Source organism: Botrytis fragariae (assembly GCF_013461495.1).
Source record: "Botrytis fragariae strain BVB16 chromosome Unknown tig00000045, whole genome shotgun sequence".
NCBI lineage: Eukaryota > Fungi > Ascomycota > Leotiomycetes > Helotiales > Sclerotiniaceae > Botrytis > Botrytis fragariae.
In genome coordinates this window covers 1,755,820-1,777,790 of record NW_023500991.1, presented here as the reverse complement: position 1 = coordinate 1,777,790, position 21,971 = coordinate 1,755,820, and the positions used below count along the sequence as shown (strand labels likewise).

General features: G+C 43.7%; 6 protein-coding genes across 6 annotated transcripts; 1 reads left to right on the top strand and 5 right to left on the bottom strand.

The window, feature by feature from the left end:
- Window positions 1-446: 446 nt before the first annotated feature.
- On the bottom strand, window positions 447-1,522 carry Bfra_003731 (putative 60s ribosomal protein l15 protein; the record flags this gene model as incomplete). Its single annotated transcript, XM_037334137.1, has 4 exons — window positions 1,477-1,522; window positions 1,205-1,291; window positions 900-1,056; window positions 447-814 (listed from the first exon to the last, which is right to left on the bottom strand). The coding sequence occupies exons 2-4, from the start codon at window positions 1,289-1,291 to the stop codon at window positions 447-449; spliced, it is 612 nt and encodes a 203-aa protein (XP_037194224.1). The 5' UTR covers window positions 1,477-1,522.
- Window positions 1,523-2,893: 1,371 nt separating this feature from the next.
- Window positions 2,894-4,081, bottom strand: Bfra_003730 (uncharacterized protein; the record flags this gene model as incomplete). The annotated part of the gene is made up of 5 exons (XM_037334136.1): window positions 2,894-3,341; window positions 3,392-3,538; window positions 3,602-3,821; window positions 3,875-3,955; window positions 4,051-4,081. The coding sequence occupies 5 exons, from the start codon at window positions 4,079-4,081 to the stop codon at window positions 2,894-2,896; spliced, it is 927 nt and encodes a 308-aa protein (XP_037194223.1).
- Window positions 4,082-5,843: 1,762 nt separating this feature from the next.
- Window positions 5,844-8,612, bottom strand: Bfra_003729 (putative psp1 domain-containing protein; the record flags this gene model as incomplete). The annotated part of the gene is made up of 4 exons (XM_037334135.1): window positions 5,844-6,444; window positions 6,505-7,162; window positions 7,245-8,180; window positions 8,234-8,612. The coding sequence occupies 4 exons, from the start codon at window positions 8,610-8,612 to the stop codon at window positions 5,844-5,846; spliced, it is 2,574 nt and encodes an 857-aa protein (XP_037194222.1).
- A 6,056-nt stretch (window positions 8,613-14,668) lies between these two features.
- Window positions 14,669-15,688, bottom strand: Bfra_003728 (putative hira-interacting protein 5 protein; the record flags this gene model as incomplete). Its single annotated transcript, XM_037334134.1, has 2 exons — window positions 14,669-14,815; window positions 14,894-15,688. 2 exons carry the CDS (start codon window positions 15,686-15,688, stop codon window positions 14,669-14,671), a joined length of 942 nt encoding a protein of 313 aa, XP_037194221.1.
- Window positions 15,689-16,239: 551 nt separating this feature from the next.
- Bfra_003727 (putative zinc finger (hit type) family protein) lies at window positions 16,240-17,030 on the top strand (the record flags this gene model as incomplete). Its single annotated transcript, XM_037334133.1, has 2 exons — window positions 16,240-16,454; window positions 16,508-17,030. The coding sequence occupies 2 exons, from the start codon at window positions 16,240-16,242 to the stop codon at window positions 17,028-17,030; spliced, it is 738 nt and encodes a 245-aa protein (XP_037194220.1).
- A 356-nt stretch (window positions 17,031-17,386) lies between these two features.
- Window positions 17,387-18,383, bottom strand: Bfra_003726 (uncharacterized protein; the record flags this gene model as incomplete). Its single annotated transcript, XM_037334132.1, has 2 exons — window positions 17,387-18,244; window positions 18,330-18,383. 2 exons carry the CDS (start codon window positions 18,381-18,383, stop codon window positions 17,387-17,389), a joined length of 912 nt encoding a protein of 303 aa, XP_037194219.1.
- Between the last annotated feature and the right edge of the window lie 3,588 nt (window positions 18,384-21,971).

Below are 21,971 nucleotides of genomic sequence, written 5' to 3'. Positions count from 1 at the left end.
GGTTGACAAGAAGAAATGGAGGAAGAATGAATACGAGACATGTTGAAACGACCTCGGAGTTTATTGAGAAGAAGTTAGGATTTGGAAGTGTGTGGTGTTACATTACATGTTCGTGATGAGATTTTAAAATTTGTTATGAAATATATATGGGGAAGAGAAGAATGTGTAGGGAAATAGCTTAATCATTTCTTGGCTTCCTGAAAGAGCGAGATTGTATTGAAAAGTCATCCCATGTATTCACATTTTCATTGGTCACAGAACAAGATATCCCAAAAATCCATGATACTTTCACATAGTAGAAGATTCGTAAATTCATAAAAGTTTTGGGTATGATGGGAAAGCTATGCATTTTTGCATTAACTACCAGTGCGCCATGAGGCCATAAAATAATCCATTCATCCCATTGCCCAAGCAAGCAACAACACCTAACCAACCCCTGATTACATTTATCTGTATCTTTGCAACTTGAGGGTGTTGTGCTTCTTCCAGGTCTTTCTGCGGCCAGCAGTGGTCTTGTTGAAGCCGTGACCCTTTCCGAGACCACGGGACTTCTTTCCGGTGGCGGTCAATCCACGAGATTCTCTGTGCTTGTGGACTGGGTTGACGATCCAGTTGATACGGGGATCGCGACGGATGGCCTTGTGTTGAGGGTCAACGAGGATGATCTCGAAGTATTTGTAGGTGGAGTCTTGGTTGATCCAGTAGGAGTTCAAAACTCTCAAGTTGGCGCAACGACGGCCGACACGCTCCTCAGCGGTGGACTTGAGGGATCTTTGGTACTTGAGTTGGTTAACTCCCTGGTTGGTTGGCTTTCCTATAATGCGAAATTTGGGTTAGTAAATGCAAATTTTCTGAACGGAAGCATCTTTTCCTTCTGTCGCAAATGGGATAGAACGTACCGTAGGTGGCACCCTTTGGAACTGGGCGCTTGCGGCCACCACGACGAACACGGACACGGTAGATAACGTATCCTTGCTTGGCCTTGTAACCGAGACGGCGGGCCTTGTCTGGGCGGGATGGACGAGAAGCACGGTGAACGACGTTCAATTGTCGGAGCTATATTATGCACTCTCAGCTAAGTTCAACGAGTGTATAGCAGAGACATCAAAGATGTCCACAATATTCCAATTTGCTTGTCCAAAGACCAAATTTTCGAATAATTGAAGTCGATCGAGATCGTCTCTTGGGGTCGTTTTTATCTTACCTCCCAGCATCGGACACGGAGAAGGAATCGAAGCACATCAGATTGCTTCTTCTTCTGAATTTCCTCGAGATATTTAAGAGCACCCATCTGTTTGGGGAGAATGAACGTTAGCAAAGTTCCATGTCAGTACCATCAAAATTGAATTTGTGGTAGAGCTGCGAAGAAAAATCGAAGAAACCCAATTCCGATGAACATCTGCAATTCTAGAAGTATCTTCCTCGTCGCAGATGTTTTATCTGAATTCTGTATTCGAACGAACTCGATTTGCTTACCTTGATTGATTTTGGGAGTTGTCGGCGGCGTCGATTGTCGTGTTGTCTAGAAGGAAAAAGTTCTTGAGAATCAATTTTGTGAAAATCAATGTGCGATTTTTTAGCGCGTTCGGGTAAATTTTCTTTCCAGCCTGAGGCAGCATATCAAAAAAAAATCCCCACTTCATTATCCACCAGCCGGCCCCTCCACTCCAACGTCCAGTAGAACGAAAAAACCGTGATCCCAAAAATACATCCTCAACTTGGAATTCAAAGTCAAGTCAGTCAGACAATTTTTATCATGAATTGAAACTTTTGTAGATGTATTTGGAAGCTTTCAATTTACAATAAACTATACATTAGCATGCAAATTTATACTGATTGCATCCGCACGTTGAAATACAAAGGTTCTCAACGCACAATCTACTAGGTATCTGAGTGATTTAGTGTACCGTCTACATATAGTCTCCCTCGGAGCAGCTTACCTACCTATCCACCAGTACTCAAACAGAACTAGAGCAACACTTCTGGAACCTCCCTCTCCACAATCTCACAGCACTCAAGTAGTAACCTCATATACCCACCCACAAGATTCCCCTCCATCTCAGCTCAACTCCAATTCTCTCCCTCCACTCCAAACATCCCTTCTCTCCATGCATCCCGTTCTCATGTCTCCTCCTCCCCTCAGCTCAAAGCCCACTACCCATCCCCCCTCTTTTCCTCCTCTTTTCTCCCCGTCTCCCCATCCCCTAGTCCCCATACAAAAATCGCAATACTTCACTTAACCCCTCCCTCTCACCTCACCTCGTTACAAACAAAGCAAGTCAACTAGACTACTGTATACTCTGCAGTCACTATCAGTACCAACATTAGCATCAACATCAACAACAACATCACCACCACCAGCCAACAAAAGAGTAGCACACAATAACCATCATCTAACCCACCCACCACATCTGACACACCATATAACCAACAACGCAATACTCTACTCACTCCCCCAGCTCTCATAAGTCATAACCTCGCTTTCTCTGAAACCTCATCTCCTTCTACAACCCAATCTACCACATCGTATCCTTCACCCTGAAAAGCATATTCCTCAAGTAAATTTCGCTTGCACTCCCTCATTACCCTCGGGATATCATCAGGACTAAAGTAGCATTCCTTACATCAGTCAAGTATTTAGCTCAATTCTCTTCATTCACGTCCATGTCCATGTGATACTCAGCAAAGTTCGCTAGGTCATACGTACACAGTCATTTTGTAGCTACTAAATGATTATATCTCAAAGATGGTGAAAAACAAGATAGTATACATACTACAATGCGGCTCCATGTCCTAACAGCCAAGAGAGCGGAGTTTGAAAAGATATTGAGCAAATTCATAACTCTCCCATGTCATTACATTCCCTAACCCTCTCCCATCAGAGTCAACACACTCAACTCCTAGCCTCAAAAGCTTTAAGCAATTTCTTATGAGCTCTCTCATGTTTCTTCGCCTCCTTGCCCCACCCAGCATTGTTTTCCTCTTCAACATCTGGGTAGAATTTTTTCGCAACTTCGAGTGCATCCGTCTCCAAGATCTCCGGCTTTGAAGCATTCACAATACACTCGAATTTATTCAGCCCAACCATTTTTCCCAGTTCAAGCATCTTAGCAATCTCTTCATCCTCTTTGCTCCATTCATTGCCAAACAATCCTGCCAACTCCTTTGCGATATCCTTCTTTGCCAGGTTATCAAATTGCGAACTTAACTCCAACGCCCGTGTAATCATGATTCGACCTCTTCTATGATTCAAAGAGAAATCATAAGAGACGGTTTTGAATGGCGCCGACAAAGAATAGGCAGCATGAAAGCCTTCCAGAAAGTACTTATTTTCAACCGAACTAGAAGAGTCAGTGTGCAGTTCAAATTCTTAGCCAGGAAATATATTCACGCTTCTCTCTCCAACTCTACCGCCGATTCCTTGAAGTCCTTCACACCTTTCTCCACGGCCCCAATAAATTTCTCCATAAACTGCACTCTCGCTCTCTCGGCGCTCTTCTTTTTCTTCCTCTCAAGATTATCGAGCTCCAGAAACTCACTTTGTCAAAAAGAAGTCAGTACACACTCTGCACGCAGTAAGCATCTCAAACACTCCACATACTTGCTAGCCTCTTGTCCCGAATCCTCATCTCCATCATCTTCATCCTCATCATCTCCTTCCCTCTCTCCCAATTCCCTTCCACCAATCCTCGCAGGCTCAGACTTTCTTTCTTTTTTCTTCTCCTTCTTTTTCTCTCTACCATCTCTCTTCAACCCCTTCTTATCGAACTGATCCGCAACACCACCGAAATCCTTTTTCTCTCTACCACCCCTCCTCCCCCCTTTCCATCAACCCAATCCGCAACCCCACCAAGCCCCTCCTCTCGCTCCTCACCATCCAATCCACCTCTATATTCACCACTCTTCCGAGCCTTCAACCTCGAATTCGGCAAATCACCTTCTCCCACAACAAAACCTCAAGTTAGAAAACTCCACATTCAATCCTCAATTCTCAATAAAAAACATCAAAATAAAACATCCCAAGCATAAAGGAATCAACAAGCAACTCACCTTCAGACTTGCGTTTTGATTTGCGCACCATCGTTGTAAAATATATGTATATGTGTATATGTATATGAAGGAAGTTGAATTGCGTGCAAACGAATCCGAATCCGCATTCCACGAGATTCAATCAAGAATCAAGATGATGAAATGAAACGAGAGATAAAATTCCGACACGAGTAAATCGATATTGAGGAAGCATTCAAGTAGACATCAATCAAGCCTTCCCGAAGATAAACATAAATTTCGAAATGAATTTAAGATCGGATTCGAAGTTGAAGTCAAAGGTGAAAGAGAAAGAGAAAGAGAAGTCGAAAGAGAAAGAGAAACAAAGTGGGTCCATCCCTCAACCGCCTCCTCCCCGCTCGCGAAACTTTCACCTCACTCCTGCACTCACTTCCTTCCCAAGCAAGATAACAGAAAAATCTGCAAAAGGAAGGGCCACTTAAGAACAAGCCCTCTTATTTCCTATTTCAAATCTAACTTGCGCAACCATCATATTGTATATACAAAACCAAAATCTCCATCTCCATCTCAAAATCAGACCAGCAAAACCTTGCCGCCCCTTATTAGGGGCGGGAGGAAAAAACCCATGACGGGGGGGTTTTAGAAGACCCGCTGTGACACTCCTAACCGCTACACCACGGGGTGCCGGTATGCTGGTATGCTCAACTCTTTCGATTTGGCGTGTTTGTCGACGAGAAGGAATCCGTATTTGGTTTATGAAGGAGAGAGGCTGTAAGTTTGATGAGTGAGCCATAGAGATTATTGCTGACTACTTATGTGTTTCGGTTCAACCTGCTCATATGTGCTGTGTTTCCATCACAAGCATACATGTCATATCACATCACACATTGACCGCCACGATACAAATTAAACAAACGAGTGTATGAATTCCATTCTTGCTACCGATTCCCTTATCCATAACCCTAATACCTGTAAACATGCATCAAGAAGTTTCCATTTCATCCCATCGACAATTCGATTCCCCGCCTCCTTGAATCGTAGAAGAACAAAAAACGGCACAAAAAGGTAACAAATCAGGCCAAAAAAAGAATCAAAAACCACAAAGCAATGAAAAAAACATGCATCCATCCATTATCCTTTGCAAATTTACCCAATTTCTTTTTTCCCACTTGACACCGCCGTATTTTGAAAGATCTATCTATCAATGGAGTTCTTGAAAATTGTTGTTTTTTTACTCGTTAAGTCGTGGTAAGGCGTCAGGGTCCCGAAGACGCAAAGGTGTAGTCCTCCTGACTAACTGTGGAACAAAAATGGTATCGACGAATTGAAGAAGTAGAAAAAGTGTGTCCAGTATGTTGTCTACGAATCCGATGCCTGTCTCCGATTATGTAGTAAATCCAGAAGAATCCCCATTCCGAATGAAACCTTCTCAATTAACCTCTATGATCAAATTGCAATAAAAGTGTAGTATTCCAGAAGACGTTATTCCAGTATGTCTTCGTAGTATTTAGTATCTCCCGACCCATAGAAACAATGTGCCGCCTGGCGCAACGCAATGTGAAAATGAAATAAATGAATGTGTAGATAGTATGTTCATCTAGAACATGTAGAGAATCAGGAAACAGGGCCGATGAGGAAGGGCATCTGTGGTATATTACAACAGAAAAATGTATCTAGTCTCCAGTTCTGTAGGAGTGTGCCGATGATAACTCACCATCTGGAAATGAAAGAGGAAATCAAAACCAGAGGCGAGGGTTATGATTGTTATGAACTTGCTTATCATTTGCCAAGGGAAAAGGTCGAAAAAGTGCGTATGTTCTGTTAAAAACATGTATTTAACGAGTTCCCATAGACAAGCCCTGGAAAGCTCCGATCCAACCATCAGATTGACCAACGAGTCCAGTTTGTCGACCGTATTCGCTACCATCATGAGTTGGGGTAGTGCCATGGGGAGAGGGGAATCGTCCGGGTGCTTGATAGTCTGCTGTATTTGCGAATCCAGAATATGGGTCAATCATTGAAGTACCATAAGCGCTCGTAGCACCGACATTTCTGGTAGAACCAAATGGAGAATATCCATAAGTATATCCCTGAGGCTGAAAACCAGGAGCAGCTGCAGAACTTCTGTCCATAGCTGGCTGAAATGATTGTGCAAAGACACCTTGATAACCTCGGCCTGCTTGCGTTGTGTTGTATGTTTGTGGCTGCTCGGCCTGTTGTGGTCGACGCTCACTTTGTGTAGTTCTGTTTACACCTACAGCACCAGGTCCGATACCGCTTGGTGCTTGCAAGCCAAGTGCGGGACTTGCGAAAGAAGCAGGATTAATCGCAGACATCCAAATTCTCGTCTTGTATACTTTGAACAAGTCCGTAACGAGCGAATTGAAGTTAATATAGGCATCAGCGAAGTAATAAAACGTAAGCTTCTTCCAATCCCTAAATTTGAATGTAAGTTTATGTCATCGGAATAGCTGGCGTAATCATAAGTTGACTTACATCTGAAATTCGGCATCTAGAATCTCCATGTGTAGACCATGCTCTTTCACCTTCTGCGTACAAACACGCTTAGCCTTTGCTTCATTTCCTTCCTTATCACGCAAAGCTTGAATTTCATGATTTTGAGCAAGGCGCTTGATGATCTTGGGTTTGATCTCTCCTGGATTAGGTTCCTGCATGCCGTGCTGACTTGGTGGACCCATACCGCCTACAGCACTTCCTTGCATACCATTCGCAGCAGCCATTAAACCAGCACCAGTTCCATCAGTATTACCTACAGCACCCTGGGAGTACATCATGAGCCACTTGTAGTGCTCTTCGGCATAATGCTCTTTGAGTTCCTTGGCAGTAGCCCAGTCCACGTTATCTTTGGCAACGGTGCCTAGATCGGTTCCTCGATCAGCCTCAACAATCACAAGATCTCCAGGCTTGACAGAGAGACCAGTGCCCTCTTGAACATAGAACACATCTGCGCGCGAACATTTGAACAACACAATATATAGCAGTTGATTGTGTCGAGGCTGTGGAACGCCATACATGCTTCGATGAGGTGATGCAGGGCGGCCAGTAGAGTATTGATTGACATTTCCGTAAGGGTATACAGAAGGATTGAATGGAGAAGGAGCTGGCTGAGCAAGATTTCCGAAGTATGAAGCTGCTGCATTCAGTTAGTATAAAGATGTAAGTTCATGCTTGCCTACAGCTCAAAGGCACTTAAGGTATTTATGAACATTGCTTACCATGGTCAGTAGTGGAGTAGCCATTGTTTTCATTATACCGACCCGCATTTGACGACAGGCTCTCGTGGATAGATGCATCGAGTTGTGACATCGACTCACCAACCGTCGAACTAACAGAACCTTGTCGAGCAGGTATATCAGCGAAAGAGTGGCGCCTGCTTTGCGGAATATCGGACAGTCCGCCGAAGCCAAGTGAGCTTTGCCAATAAGCTTTCTTCACATTCTCCAGCTTTCTGTTTTCGAGAGTGTATGGTGAGGCTCTCTGAGCGCCAGCAATACCATACTCGCTCATTCTTCGCCCTAACATCGCTTTGGATGGGTCTTGTAAATCGTTGAGCTCATCAAGTTCGTCAATTGCATAATCTGACTCTTCAGGTAGAGGTTCTTCCTGCAAGCCATAACCATTACCAAGGCCAAAAGGATTGGAGGTTGAAGATCGTGGTCGGAGGCGCAGATTCTGATATTGTTGCTGTTGTCGTAACATTGCATTTTCTTTAGCTAATAATTCTATAGTCTTGGCTTCTTGAGATTGAATTTGAACACCATGGGAAGAACTGTTAATACTCTCATCATCATCATCCTCGACTTCTTTGACTTTTCCAAGACCACCCTCGGTCATTTCGCTCAACATACTTGGCCGGGATGGACGATGTTGCAATCCGGAATGTCCAATTCTATGTCCCCGACTGGAAGCCGCCGGAACAGCTGCTGGCGGTGGGCCAGCACTTGTATCTGGGTCGAGCTGACCGACGGAGTACGATTGGGATCGGTATGTCTTAGGAGTGGGATGGAGAGGGATTGCGAATGGGATTGGTTGATTCGCTGAGGGGTCTCGTTGACTCATCATTTCATTAGGAAAGTATCCATTGCCAGCTGAGCCTGGTGGATGCATAGAAGTTGGAGATGGTAATACTTCAGTCAATCTAGAGGGTGGCTCTTTACGCGACTCGCTGTTCCAAATAGCACTACCCCATGGAATGAGCTCGTACTTGTATGTCCTCGACCTGCTGCCGCTTGAGCATGAGAACCCCAGACGTTGGACTCAGTCGAGGGTGTACTAGGATGTGAGGCTGTTGGAGACATGCTGCTACTTGCGAACGAGCCCTTTCGTGGCTGAGTTCCAGCTTGAGGTGTATCGTTTAACCACGAGGCACGTCGTGCAGGTGGCTTTTGAGGTGGATTGACTGGCTGTTGAATGTCCTGTCTATCAGGTTCATCATCGGAGCTTGCCAAAGCCTCCGAATCCGGTGTTGAGCGGCGCTCATTGAATTTGCCAAGGAGGAGGGAAGGATTACTTGATGTCATAGATGAAGGATTAGATTGGTTGGCCTTGCTACCGGCTCCGATTTTATTATTGCTTGAACTCATGGCGTCTAACTAGAAACTGTTAGTTCTCTGTAGAGGGAAAAGAAGAGAGCTGCTCTAAATTGAGATCTAAAGTAAAGAATTGTATGTTGTGTAAGACTTGTGCTACTGCAACTTGCAAAGGCTGTCCTTGAATGTTCAAAGCTGGAACCCGTATACTCAAGTAAGTAGGAGAGTGAGCAAGTGAATCATATTGAAAAAGAGGGGGTATCACAACACAAAGAAAGCCACAGGAAAGAATCCCAGCAGCTTCTCATGCAATCAATCTAGAATTGAATATGCGCAATAGATCGTAACCAAAGCAAAAGACGATCGGATAGATCGAAGGATGAAAGCAAAATATAATGATAAAACTTACCAAACCAATAAAGAGTCTTTTCTAGAATTATAATCGGGGTGCTTATTAAAGTAGTTTTTGAAAATGACCAAACTACTTGATAGAGTCTGCTTGGCAAAAGGGGGGTTAAGTCGACAGTAAGCGAATTCGTAGAATTGACCAAGAATAGGAAACCAGTCTGCTAGAAAACAGGGCGCGAATGTCTAGATGTAAGAGCTGAAAGAGGCTCAAGTTTAAATGCGAACGTGAGTGAATTTTGGTGTGCCCTGCAAGGAGAAGAAGCGGACCGACTTTCGATACTGACGCACAAGAAACGAATAACTAATACTGTGTGATATCTTTGTCAGTAAACAACAAAAACAGTCTGGAGAAAGAAAGAAAAAAAGAAGAAGAAAAACAAGTCCGTGGCAATCGAGAAGATCGAAAAACGTGTCAAAACCAGGTAGCATAATATGACGAGGGATCAAGAAACCACGAGGCAGAATTCATCTCTTCTGTGCCGTATATCGACTTTCCAAGCTCGGTTGCGTCGATAGCCGGTAAGTGAATTAGAGAGTTCTGCCTAGGTAGGTCCCTCATTTGGCCGAGAGATATATATCGGTCTTGTTCTGAAATTTAACCTCAAGAATGTTCTTCCAGACGTCGCAATGTAGTTTTGGTATACGAGACAAGTGCCTCTTCGAATTCAGAATATCGTATACCACAAGCAACAACGTTCCTAGACGTTGATATTTGATTGCGCCAATCCCGAACAATTGTTGTCGTCGAATGCACACTTCGATCTGACCATTCGGATGCGAGAAGTACTCGGTCGGATATCTCTGTTTCGATATAGAAAAAGTATAAACTCACCGGATGTGAGATAAATCCAACCAAAGAACCCAACTTTCAAAATACAATTATTATCTGTTTATCTAGTAGATTGACATGTCAGCTCCAAATCTCGAGAGTCGCAATAGGAACAATTCTCCACCAGAGATCCCCGTCAAGGCTAGGGGTTTGAGGTGGAGGGATTTGAGGTGGAAGGATTTGGTATGGCAGAAGCTCACCTACCTGCTTTAATCGCAGCCGTCGCATGAAATGATGAAACTCTTCTAATGCCACTCTCTCTTTCACAATTTATGAAACCCAAACTCAAATACCGTCTATTTCTCAATAATCGCTTGAACTAGCAGTTGTTGTAACAAACCGAAGATCGAATGTCAAAGCTTCTGCGCATATGCGTTCGGGATTTCGAATTCGTAAAGGCTTTGTGTCGCCCGGACTATGCGTAGCCCATTGTCGTGGGAAGGATAAAGGCACGAAAGGCCAAAGCTCTCTCTCTCTCTCTTCGAGATTTCGAGATTGACCGATGAATCTCTGGAGGGAAGAATGGGATGAATATATATCTTGACGGTGCGAAAGTATTGGTTGTCAAGATAAATTTGTTATGTGTGATATCGTAAATTCGAAAAGAGTTGAGGGGTAGAGGTTGTCTTTAAAAGAAGGTGGGAGGTTCTAAGAAAGTTTTGAAGTTCTGCTGCGGCAAAGTAGGCTTGTAAATAGTCTCGAGGGATCGAAGATGAGCGAGGCGCAACCTTGATGCGGGGAAAGCTACCTTATGGTGGACACGCGAGAGACACTCTTCAAAGAACAAGAACAGTGGTATCGCAAAAATAGTTTAAAACAAAATGCTTGTACGTTTTCAATGTGCGACAATAGAGAACAAAATGATTGGTCTTTTTTTCCTCTTTTCTCTTTTATTGGGGAAGATGACGAAACTCAATAGAAATGGAAGTGGAAATCTCCGGTTGAAGATATATTCCCAGTGAATGATCCTTTTTATTTATTTATCTGGAAGAGGTAGAAGAAGTTGATGATGTGGATGATGGAGGACAATTAATTTTATTGTATTTGGAGTAAAATATAAACAAGTATATATGGGTTTGTGTGTGTGTGTGGGTGTGTGTGGGTGTGTGTGGGTGTGTGTGGGTGTCTGTCTGTCTGTCTGTCTGTATGTTGTATGTATTGTATATATGAATTGATAGGTGGGTATATGGATAGGGATAGGTATCTTGATGGAACAACAAGATATGAAGCTTTAAAGAAGGGGGTATTTGTAAATGTAATATAATTGTAAGGATCTCCTAAGGAAAGGCTGAATGACCGACGAATGGATCAAGATGCGAACTGATGGTCTCCTTAGCGTTACAATTGGCACAAGGGTCCGATGTTCGATATCCGAGGGGGGCGTGGAGAGCCAGGAAAGTAAAAAAGGGTTCTAACTACTAAGCTTCTAAATTTAATGGAGGGAAAGCTCTCATTGGTAAGAGGATGCAAAAGAGCCACATATGAAGACAAGGGAGGGGCAATTAGCTCTGCATTAAAAGTGGAGGGCCACCACAAAAGTTCACGGACATGCGTCGACGGTTATGGATGGATGAATAGGACTGTATGAATAATGGGGTAGAGTTGGATGTGGATGTGAATGTGGAGGTGCTAGTTAACTGAGGTGGTAATGCTAAATTGAGATGCTATGAATGGGAATGAGAGAAGAAGCTGGTAGATGATGCGAGGTAAAGGTGGTGTGGTGGTGTGTGGTGTGGTGTGTGGTGAGAAGAGAAGAGAGAGATTTCAAGAGAGAGCGTGTGTGCGTGTGAGTGACTGGTAGACGATGTGTGAAGAGGTAAGGTAGGAGGATGGGAAGAGGCATTGGGCCAGGTGAAGATGTGAAAGGGGGAGGGGGAAAAGGAAAGAAGAGAGATCGCTAGGTGGAGTGGCAATGGAGAATGATTCAGAACACGGGATATGTAGAGCAAGAAGAAAAAGCAAGCAGCTCTTGTCAATGTGAACCTGGGCAAGAAGAAGGAGAGAGAGAAAGAGATCAGTACTGTACTACGCACTGAGGGAGAGAAAAGGGTAAAAACAAGAGACAGAGAGAGGGGAAAGCACTTGGGCCTAACATATTAATAAATCATAGAGCAGCATTGGATTTTCTCTGGAATATGCAAGTCAGAACAAATGGAGCTTCTTTCCAGATGGGAACCACTTAGGTGTAAAGAGACCTGAGTGTGAGAGGACCATCTATATGGAGTACGTCTCATTGGGTATTCAAGCAATGAGTGGAGATGGAGATGGATACACATCGTACATAGGGAGAGTAATAAATGATCATCGAGCAGTTCTTGAATTTTCCACCAGGCCATACATGCAAACAAAACATTATTACATTCATCCACGCAGGAGAGTGAAAGAAAGCAAAGCATACGCCAAAACAAACTACTTACTCGAGTGCTTATTCAACCTGCCTACGTCTGGTGAGGAGAATGATCGGCCATTGGCATGTACGATGTTGTAATGTTGGTATGCATTGCCTTGGTAATGTAAAGTATATGTACGTCTGTCCGCCTGTCTGTGTTGCAGATAGTATCTGAGATACGAACCGGTAGAGAAAGTAATATATACAAGATCATCAGCTGCAAGAAATAAGATACCTAGGTATCTTTTTGAACGATGTATGCTAGGTATGATCCTAAAAACGACCAGGTTATATTTACGTGACAGATCCAGACCGACCGAAAGAGGAGATGGCGAGGCCTCGAATCCCTTCTCTTAGTAATATATAAATTAATAAAGCGACGATCTATTTCAGATACCCCGTGTGAGCTTATTAGGTAGCTGAGCTGGGTAGATGTCGGGTTTTCCTTTTCAACATTGGGCAGAACAGACTAATTGCAAAGAAGAAATCATCTGTTGCCGCTTCATTCACTCGAAAAAGTTGCATTCAATTCTTCCTCGAGATGTTTTTACCCGACCGATACTTTGCATCGATGTTGGCGATACCACAAAGAGCGTTTGATACATTGGGTGACGGAATACTACGCACTATTGCTAGGTATCACACTCCTTCTAATTGGAAAGGAAATCTCAAGTACCGGCATTGCAGATATGAAAGACCATAATTATCACACTTCGCATCACCAATATTCATATGACCGTAGGAAGACGAAATAAATGGAAGTACAAGAAGTGAACGTTTATGTTGTGAGCCCATCTTGAAAGTTGCAACACATACCACACATACATCAAATCACTGCAGCATAATACGATACCCTCTTTTGTTTCTATTGCCTCTACCTTCCTTCTCACATCACATACCTGTGCATCTTTTCAAAGTCCAAATACTTTCGACATGGCATATAAATTAAAAAATTCCAGTCTTTGCCACAACGACGACGCCACCATCATCTCATTCGGCGAATAATTCCTTCATCCTCTTGTTGTTTCGACGGATGATTCTTTTTTCTTGACACTGTTACAAAGATCTGGATGGCGTATGCCGTAATAATACTAATCCTTTCAGTCTAGGATCGAGATGGCGACATATCACAAGATTTTGAAACTCTGATGCATTTTTCCAGGCTTTCAAGCTACCCCAGATTCCTCTCCCGCATTTTCCTTCCCGCACTCTGCTGATCTAGTCTTGGACCCTCAAACCTTGAATTGGTCCAACGTTGGTAAGGAAAGAGAAAGTAAAGGCAGGAGAAGAAAGTCTAAAGAAACATCCGGGGTGCTGTTGAAGAGTGGGATGTCCCGAAGAACAAAGAAGAACGGCATTGCCCTATCAGAGTCTACTTGATATAAGTAGATTCTTGCACGCAGTGATAGAAATAAGCTAGTTGTTTCTGGATTGCTCCGTAGATTATACTGCAAGCACCTACAGATAGATACAGATACCAATTGAACTTCATCTATTCTAACATTCCTTTCCCCTCACCCCCCTCAAACCCCCCCGTCAACCAAAAGCGGCATCAATAACTCCCATTCCCCTGACAACTCAAATCGGCAAAAGTTCCCCTCCCAGTCTTCCGTGAGAGCCCTTTACAATCGCGGGGAAATTGAAACTTACCATTCCATACTGGTGCAACACCGACAAAGCCGAAAGCAACTCTACCTACAGGCGCTTCCGCATATACATCGCCAATCACCAAGAAGGCAACCCCTCATTGTCCCTCCATCGATACCATTCTATCTTGTGAACTGCGCATATCCTCTCCTCTCCAGCCTCGTCATTCGAGTAGAAAAGCATACGATATCTATCAAGTTTCTTTGCCAGCCAAGAAATCCTGCAGCTCTGAGTGGTGACACTGGAAAGCCAAAACGCCCATTTCAACAACGCGTACTTGATTCGTCACGGAAATTTTTGCCCACACCCTGCTGTGGATGGAAGAGAGACCCGCAATTTTGATCCAATTAAATCATCACAGTTAATGCAGGGTGAGGGGACATATGTACTTCGTAATTAGATTTGCATGAAGCAGTATCAGGGGGGGTGCGGGATGTCCAAATTTCTATTCAATGAGGGCGAATTGATATCATAGGAGTATCAAACCTGAAAAGTTTTGGACTGCCGAATTTGCATTCAAACGTCCAAGTCAATTCGCTTGTCAAATTTGAACAATTGTAGATGGTCATTGAAAAACGTTTGATCTTCAAAGATGAAATGAAACATGGAGGGGTGCTGTGAGGTGAGGCTTATTAGGCACGTATATTCGATTTTGATGTGCAATCTATTTCGTCCATCGCGTGAATGGTAAAATATGCACAAAATTTCATGTGGGTATTGCCGACGCTGTGAAACAAAATCCTCTCCAGTGAGAAACCTTAACAGATTCTTTGTACATCCGCGCTGCTGCCATGCAGGTAGATCCCAAAGTCATGCCTCCTTAACCAAGTACCGAGCTCAACCTGGAATAGAATCTAAGCTACTTGATGCAACTGCATCAGGACCTTTTTGTTGCTTCAACTTCTCCTCAAACTTTGCAAATTCTGCGAGAGCTACCTCTTCTTCCTCATCCAATACTTGTACAACTCCTTTCACTTCTTCAATCTGCACTTATTGTTAGCCCATTGTCGCATAAACGATCATCTGAGCATTGGATTCAAGAATGAAGATTTTGGTACTTACATAATGCATAAGCATTCCCTCAATTCCATTCTTCAACGTAACTGTACTTGAGTCGCAAGTTCGGCATGCACCTCGGAGCTTCAACTTGACCATGCCGTCCTCGAACCCGCGATAGTCAATGTCTCCACCATCTTCCTGGATTGCGGGCCGGATGCGAGTTTCAAGCAATTCCTTGATCATTCCGACAACCTCCGGATCATCCTCATTGTATGCTAGACTGTCTTCTTCTTCTGGTTCGCCACTTGCTCCCGTCCTCTCTGTGAGATTAACAATTTGTGCACCGGAAGTTACAGCTTCCGTAATTAGACTGAAAACTTCTGGTTTAATATGCGCCCAATTCGCATCCTCCACTTTGGTGACTGTAATGAAATTCGCGCCGTAGAAAACGGACTTAACCCCGTCGATATTCATCAACGATGCGGCGAGCGGGGATGGATATGGTGGCGCAAGCGTGGATCTGGGGTTGAGGTATTCTATGAAAGGCGAATTGACGTCTTGTGGTATGATTGGGTGATTAGGAAGGAACTTCAGTGCATCCGGATTTGGAGTGTCTTCTGTTTGGATAAAGATGCTGCGAATGCCGCCAATCGCAGCAGGCTTTAACATGGTTGACGGTTGATGAAGTGGTTGCAGAGTTGGTCTCGTCCTTGAACTCGAAGCTGTCATAGCTGGTAATCTTGCACTTTGGTGTACATATCGCTGCGAGCTTCTAGGACAGATGGCAAATGATGACTTCCCCGGTCGAGATTTGGATAGCAATGTCTTTGCATCCTGAATGATTCTTTTTGATGCCATCGTGTGTTCCACCTGAGATCTCAGTAACAAGATGAATATGATCAATTTATTGTATTGTTGTATCCAAGCTGTATATTCGAAAGAGTTTTATGATATGGTGACGATGTTAGGTGTATTGGTAATATACAGTGAAGATTGAAATGTTGTTTCTCATATTATTCTAAGGTTCTTTGTAAGCGTTTATATGACGCAGAATAGTATTACCTCGATTTTCATTGGCCGTTCTTATCGTTATCAACAATTTCCATCTCCGATAAGAATCAAAACTTTTTTTGTCGGCCGTGCAAGGCTACGAGCTTGCAATAGTGATGCATTTCTCAAATTATTCTCATCCGAACTTACTTCTTCAGTTTTCACATACTATCGAAATTGCTAGCTTCCTTTTTCACTTTCTGTCTGGAAAAGTATAATCTCATCCGCATGTGAGTATTGACACACTTTAGATGAATTGACGAGAACGGTTCACAGTCAATATTTCTTTCCTCTCGTCCGTTCCTTCGTCCGTCCAAAGAGCTTCAAGTATACGCAGGCCTCCATCGTTCTACAACATTATGGATACTACGAAAATCTCTTTCGAAGGTGGTCACTCATCCGAACCCATCGATCTCAAGAATCAATTCAGCGTTAGTGTAGCAGAGGCGCCGGTCGAAATTATCGATCTCAGAAATCGTGTCGCTATGGAGAAGCCTTCTGTCGATGCAAAACTCTGCACCCTATGTAAGGAGAACAATTACAAATACAATTGCAGATATTGTGATGTGCGATAGTAAGTGCCTGCTTCTACGAGCGGATAAGAAGTTTGCGCTGATTCTCAGAAAGCTGCTCTGTAAAATGCTCCAATATACACAAAGCCGACACCAACGACCACGAAGTAGAGAAAGAGAAACTTGCCTCTGCGCCTCCTCCTACCGAAGCCCCATCACCTATATCCAAAGCAAATCCCGCAGCGCGAGCAGGAACTCTAGCTGCAGCCAACGCCAAAGGACCATTCGAGCCTCTGGACAACTCGAAGGAGCTTGAAGCACTATTTAAAAAATACCCAAATCTACGTTCACATCTCGAAACAGTTGATGCTGCCACTCTTCGTCCGACAGGATTCAATTCACATAAATGGAACCAAGATCAAGGGTGGGAAAATGGGAAGAAAGCTTTACAGAACGCAAGAGGTTATTATGGAAAAGATGGCGAGGGCATTCGGGAGTACTGTGAACTTGTTTTGCGGCTTCTAGGAGATAGAGATGAGCAAGACGAAGAGGCGGCAGCAGAGATTTTACGGAAGGAGACCTTGGCCGAAAGCACCAGAGTTGTGCGCGCATTACTGGAATCTGAGAAGAGAAGATGAAGAGATTATGAGAGGCCAGTATCAGTTTACGCGTTACAGAGACCTCATATTGGAAAGGAAATAATGATATGGTGAACACGCCAAAAACATTCGTCTAGGCGAAAACGGTGAGCTCTCTGTTGATTGACTTCATATTTTATGAGTCTAATATCGGTAATAGAGTACGGTCGACAATGTTATCAAAGACTTCCTAGATCTATCTTGGGCAGACAGAAGATAAGATGAAGTTGTCATTCTGTCCAAATAGGATATCATGCACAACAAGCTTAGGAAGATGAGACAAAGTTAAGAGTTAGAAGTCAGCACGCTCTGGAAAGATGATTAAGATACCCTTGAATACAAATAAAATTAATTCATTAACTACCATTACCAGGAGAACTACGTTTGAATCTCCCAAAAAAGCTCACTCTGCTCGGTGATCTCGCAAGCGACTTTGTCTTTAACCCCTCCCCCGACTCGAGTCCTTTCCCCTTTCTAAGTTTCAACGACAGTAATGGCCCCACCATCTCCTTCATCGATCTTCTCGTCTCCTCACTCTCATCCCGCTGCGTCCAATCATGTCTATCATTCTTCTCCCTCTTCACCTCCTTCACTTCCTTCTCCTCCTTTTCTTCCCACGACAAATAATCCCCCATGCTCATGGGTCGCATGACGGCGCGACTTTTATGCACAACAGGGACATCCGAATTGAACGTTCTCCGCGGACATCGATACACATCTCTCTCGGCATCCAATTCCGCCGCGCGCTCCAGCGCCGCCGTCCATTGATACTGATTTCGATTTCTCAATTTCGTCTTGTCGACCATGGCATGATCGTAAATTTGCGTTTTCTGTAAAAGCGTGCCGGGTTTCTGATACACGTATCCGGAGCCGCAGCCTCCGAGTCCGTCGCCCCCTTCGTCAATGGTCATGTAGCCTAGACTTTTGAGCGCGGGCTGGGAGAGTTTATGCACGTTGCGGAGTTTTTCGGCAGTGACGGTGTGTTCGAAGGAGAGGACGGCGACTTGAGGGGTGTGGTGGTAGGAGTCTGTGGATGTGGATGTGGAGGAGCGGGCTGAGCGACGGTGGTCGGCGAGGGCTTTTTGTTGGGCGAGATGGGCTCTGAGGCGGCGGGAGAGGTCATCGGGGTCGAGGGGTGCGCCTTTTTTGGAGCGGGTCCGGGGAGCGGGGAGGGGACAGTGGTGGGATTGGGTGCGTGGGGGTAAGTCATTGTTCTGTAGGGTTTGGATTTCTGAGATGTTATTAGATTTGGTGTAATGTGTCGTTTGAGGTTGTACTCAAAAGATGGATATGACTTACCCAACACACTTCTTCATAAGTAGAAATAGGTTCTTCGGCGATTGACGTATCCATTTTGAATCCTGACTTTGTTCTCTATATAGACAATATCACTTCTTGTGCTTCTTCAAACTGAGACACTTCTCGATTCGAACGGTCGCAAGTGTCTGTGTCAGTGATACCTCTCACAAGACCACAACGGAAGGCTTCGAGCAGATCGGAACACAGCGCGTAGCCGGAAGAAGTATTCAAGCTGGAAATTACGGTGTACAAAAACTGTTGCCAAAGAGTCAAGCAGGTAGTAGCGTAAACTCTGTAGCGTGGTGAGACCCTGAAAGTGACGCGAGTGGGGTAGCGCGAATCCAGATTGAGGATGAGGTGTGTGGGGAGAAGGTTTTGCGAAGATGGGGGTCGGGGGAGATGTAAGATTAGATTGTTTGTGAGCCGGAGATGAAGGCTTGTGTAAACAAGATGAAGTTGTGGAGGCTCGAGACTTTGAGCTTGAAACCTGGTGGCTCAATTGAGGATGGTTTGGATGGGAGGTTGTGAAATCTGAGGCGTCAAAATGATGCCAGGAGAGTCAGGAACTTTGCCTGGCAGGGTATTTCTAGACGATGGATCTAACACAAGTGTAACGCTACAGAATGTATGGTAGAACGAAGAGCAAGTAGGAAATAAAGCAAAGCAAAGCACATCAGAAGAATGAGAATGAGAATGAGGAGATCTATATATCTATACTTAGATAACACTACCCACTTACACGTACATGATATTGACACCATCCACCAAGAATTTCAAGTCATTTCTCTGAAATCATGCGAAATATCGATGTCTGTTTTAAGTTGAAATCAATAAAGCAAGGGACCGTCCACGGACTTGTGATGATAATTGAAGAACCATCTATTGTTATTCACATGCTAGCTTTTCCTTACACTCGTTCAGAAACAGGCATAGAGCTAGGACGATCTATCGACTTTCAAGTAAGAAGGGTAATGGAAGGTTGTGGCAGCATTCGATGAAAATTTTGGATTGGTTAAGGCTTTTGTCTAACGGGTACACTTAGATACCATAGAGTTAATGCTTAATGGCGCTATGGTCTCGTAGCGCGATAATTTAACAGATAACAAGTAGGTTGAGCCCACTTAGGTCTAAGATGAAAAAAAAAACTTCCAAAAAATAGCCTTAACTTTCGTAATGCAATATTCTCATCTCTTCGACAAGATCATACGTAAAAGTTGTACACCATTGACGATCTCATACATCTAGTCCTCGCCATTGATATAGATAGGAGAAAAGGGTATATTTGAACTAGATTTGAACGGCCGTTGGCAACGGAACGATAGACCAATCGATAGGTACAGTAGTATAATATTGCGGTGGTAGAAATACAGTTATCATGCGGGGAAACCTTGTTCGAGATCTGCAGTTTTCGATCAGACCAAATCTTACCCAGCCCACTGCCCAGTAAGTAGTTCAGTCTTCAGTGTGCCAGCGTCCACTCGCATATGAAAAGCGGTCACAGGTCAATTGCTTCCTCTTACTCTTATTAGTATCAACAGGAGTCACTTGATAGTACGTGAGATGTTGCAAACTTTTGCTCCGTTTTCCGCCGTAAGCACAGTAATTCACACACGCCCACCTTTGAGCACTCCAACTTCATCTCTTTTCGGAGGGATACACACCAACCATTCTGGATCGAGAGAAATTGTATCCGTGCAATGAGGTTATACTGAAGTCAAATGGGATCATGTGGTTCTGTGGCTAGTTGTGGCGGCAAAGCTATTGACACACACACACACGGGCACACTACATGGTACCTAGGTAGCTGATATGAATTATTTGTTCTGTGCGTGTTAAGGTTAAGGTTCACAAAGTGACAAGATTGACATGTCAGGATGGAGATTTCCAGAGAAGGATTGTTATTGTTGTCAAGTAAGTTGAGATTTGGAAGAGCAGCTGAGCTGAGATGCATTGAAAACGGATGATGCTGCTGCATAAATGTGTCAGTGTCCACGGATATATCCAATCGTATGATACTGTGTTATCATCTCGAGCGTTGAGCTACCTAGGTAGGTATACAGCAATGGGAAAAAAAAAGTGACTTCCGCCCGTGTTCACGCCCCAACATTCCTCCCGAGATGGATCGAGCGACTACTGCATGTTGTCGTGATAATGTGACATGGATTTGTAGTGTGCATTAGTACTTTATGTAAAAAGTGACGATTAGGGGTACCCTTTCAGCCTTGTGATGTGACATACTATAATGGTGAAATGAAGGGGGAAAGAAGGTAAGAGGTAAGGAAGGGAAAATATTGAGAACCACAACGTATCGTCAGCTATGCGCGGAGAGTATGTCTGTCTGTATGTGGATGTATGTCTGTCTGTATGTGTGTGTATATATGTGTGTGTATATATGTGTGTATGTATGTGTGTATATATGTGTGTGTGTATGTATGTATGTGTGTATATATATATATATATATATAGCAAAACTGTAAAAAAAAGATGATTGTAGATGGGCGAAAGAATAACATATCAATAGTGGTAATGATGTTGTTGTCTCTCATTGACGATAGTCTGTGATTAACTGTCGAGGTAGATATTCAGATTCTTATCAACACTTTAAACTGGAGAGTCTCAATTCAAATTACTGCTCACTGCTTCTAGCTCTCAGCAAGTAAAATGGTGATTGAGTTGTGATTTTCTTGCTTGAACATAAATATGTTTGTATGTTGGCTCCATTAGATCATGCCAGAGCCTCACGTGTATCCGTGTGGCCAATCTGGTCAGAAGGGTTACTTATGATTGACGGAATTCAAATGCTGAAGGATACCCGGAGGGAAGAGGGGGCGGGGGAAAGAAAGGGATGAAGGAAGAGAGGGAAAGAAAGGGATGAAGGAAGAGAGGGAAAGAAAAGAAGCAGGAGAAGGAAAGAAAGGAAAGAAAAGGAAAGAAGAGGAAACGTAAGAGACGAATAGATGGACGGATAAATAACATAAACAATACCTCCTCTATCAAAAGATATCACCATCGTCGGGTGGAAGTCAAACAGCCTACCTGTTCATTCTTGGTCTCAATAGCTGGATCATTCATACAAATAAACCCGCCACGCATACAAGCATTTCAATCTTAACACGACGGTTGATTCGCCATCAATCAAGAAATGAGATTGATATTATCCAAATGAAAATCGATTGATCCAACCATTTCCAATAGAGCCCTGGAGTTCATCCCATGTATCTTGTTGTTCTTCAATTTACCCCAATTTTCTAAAGTTCCAGAGGATTCATTCATACATGTTACCTGGGTATCTATGGAAAACATCCTCACACCCCAGATTTTACCGCATCTTAGCACACCTACTAATTACTTCTCATTACACCATCATTACTCCGTACAGGATAGTACGAGCAAGAGAGCGCGCGCGCGAGAGAGAGACAGATTCTAGACCCAGGTACTTTGGGTACTGTGGGATATTACCTGAGACTTGAGCAAAAGCGGTTCGAGTTTGATATTCGCCCATCAAACTCGACACATATTCATTGCTCTTGGAAAGACTTTACTTATAAAACAAATTTCGAAATAGTCAAACAGACGAATATCCAAACGTCCGAACATCCAATCATCCAGACATCCAATCATCCAATCATCCAAACACCAAAA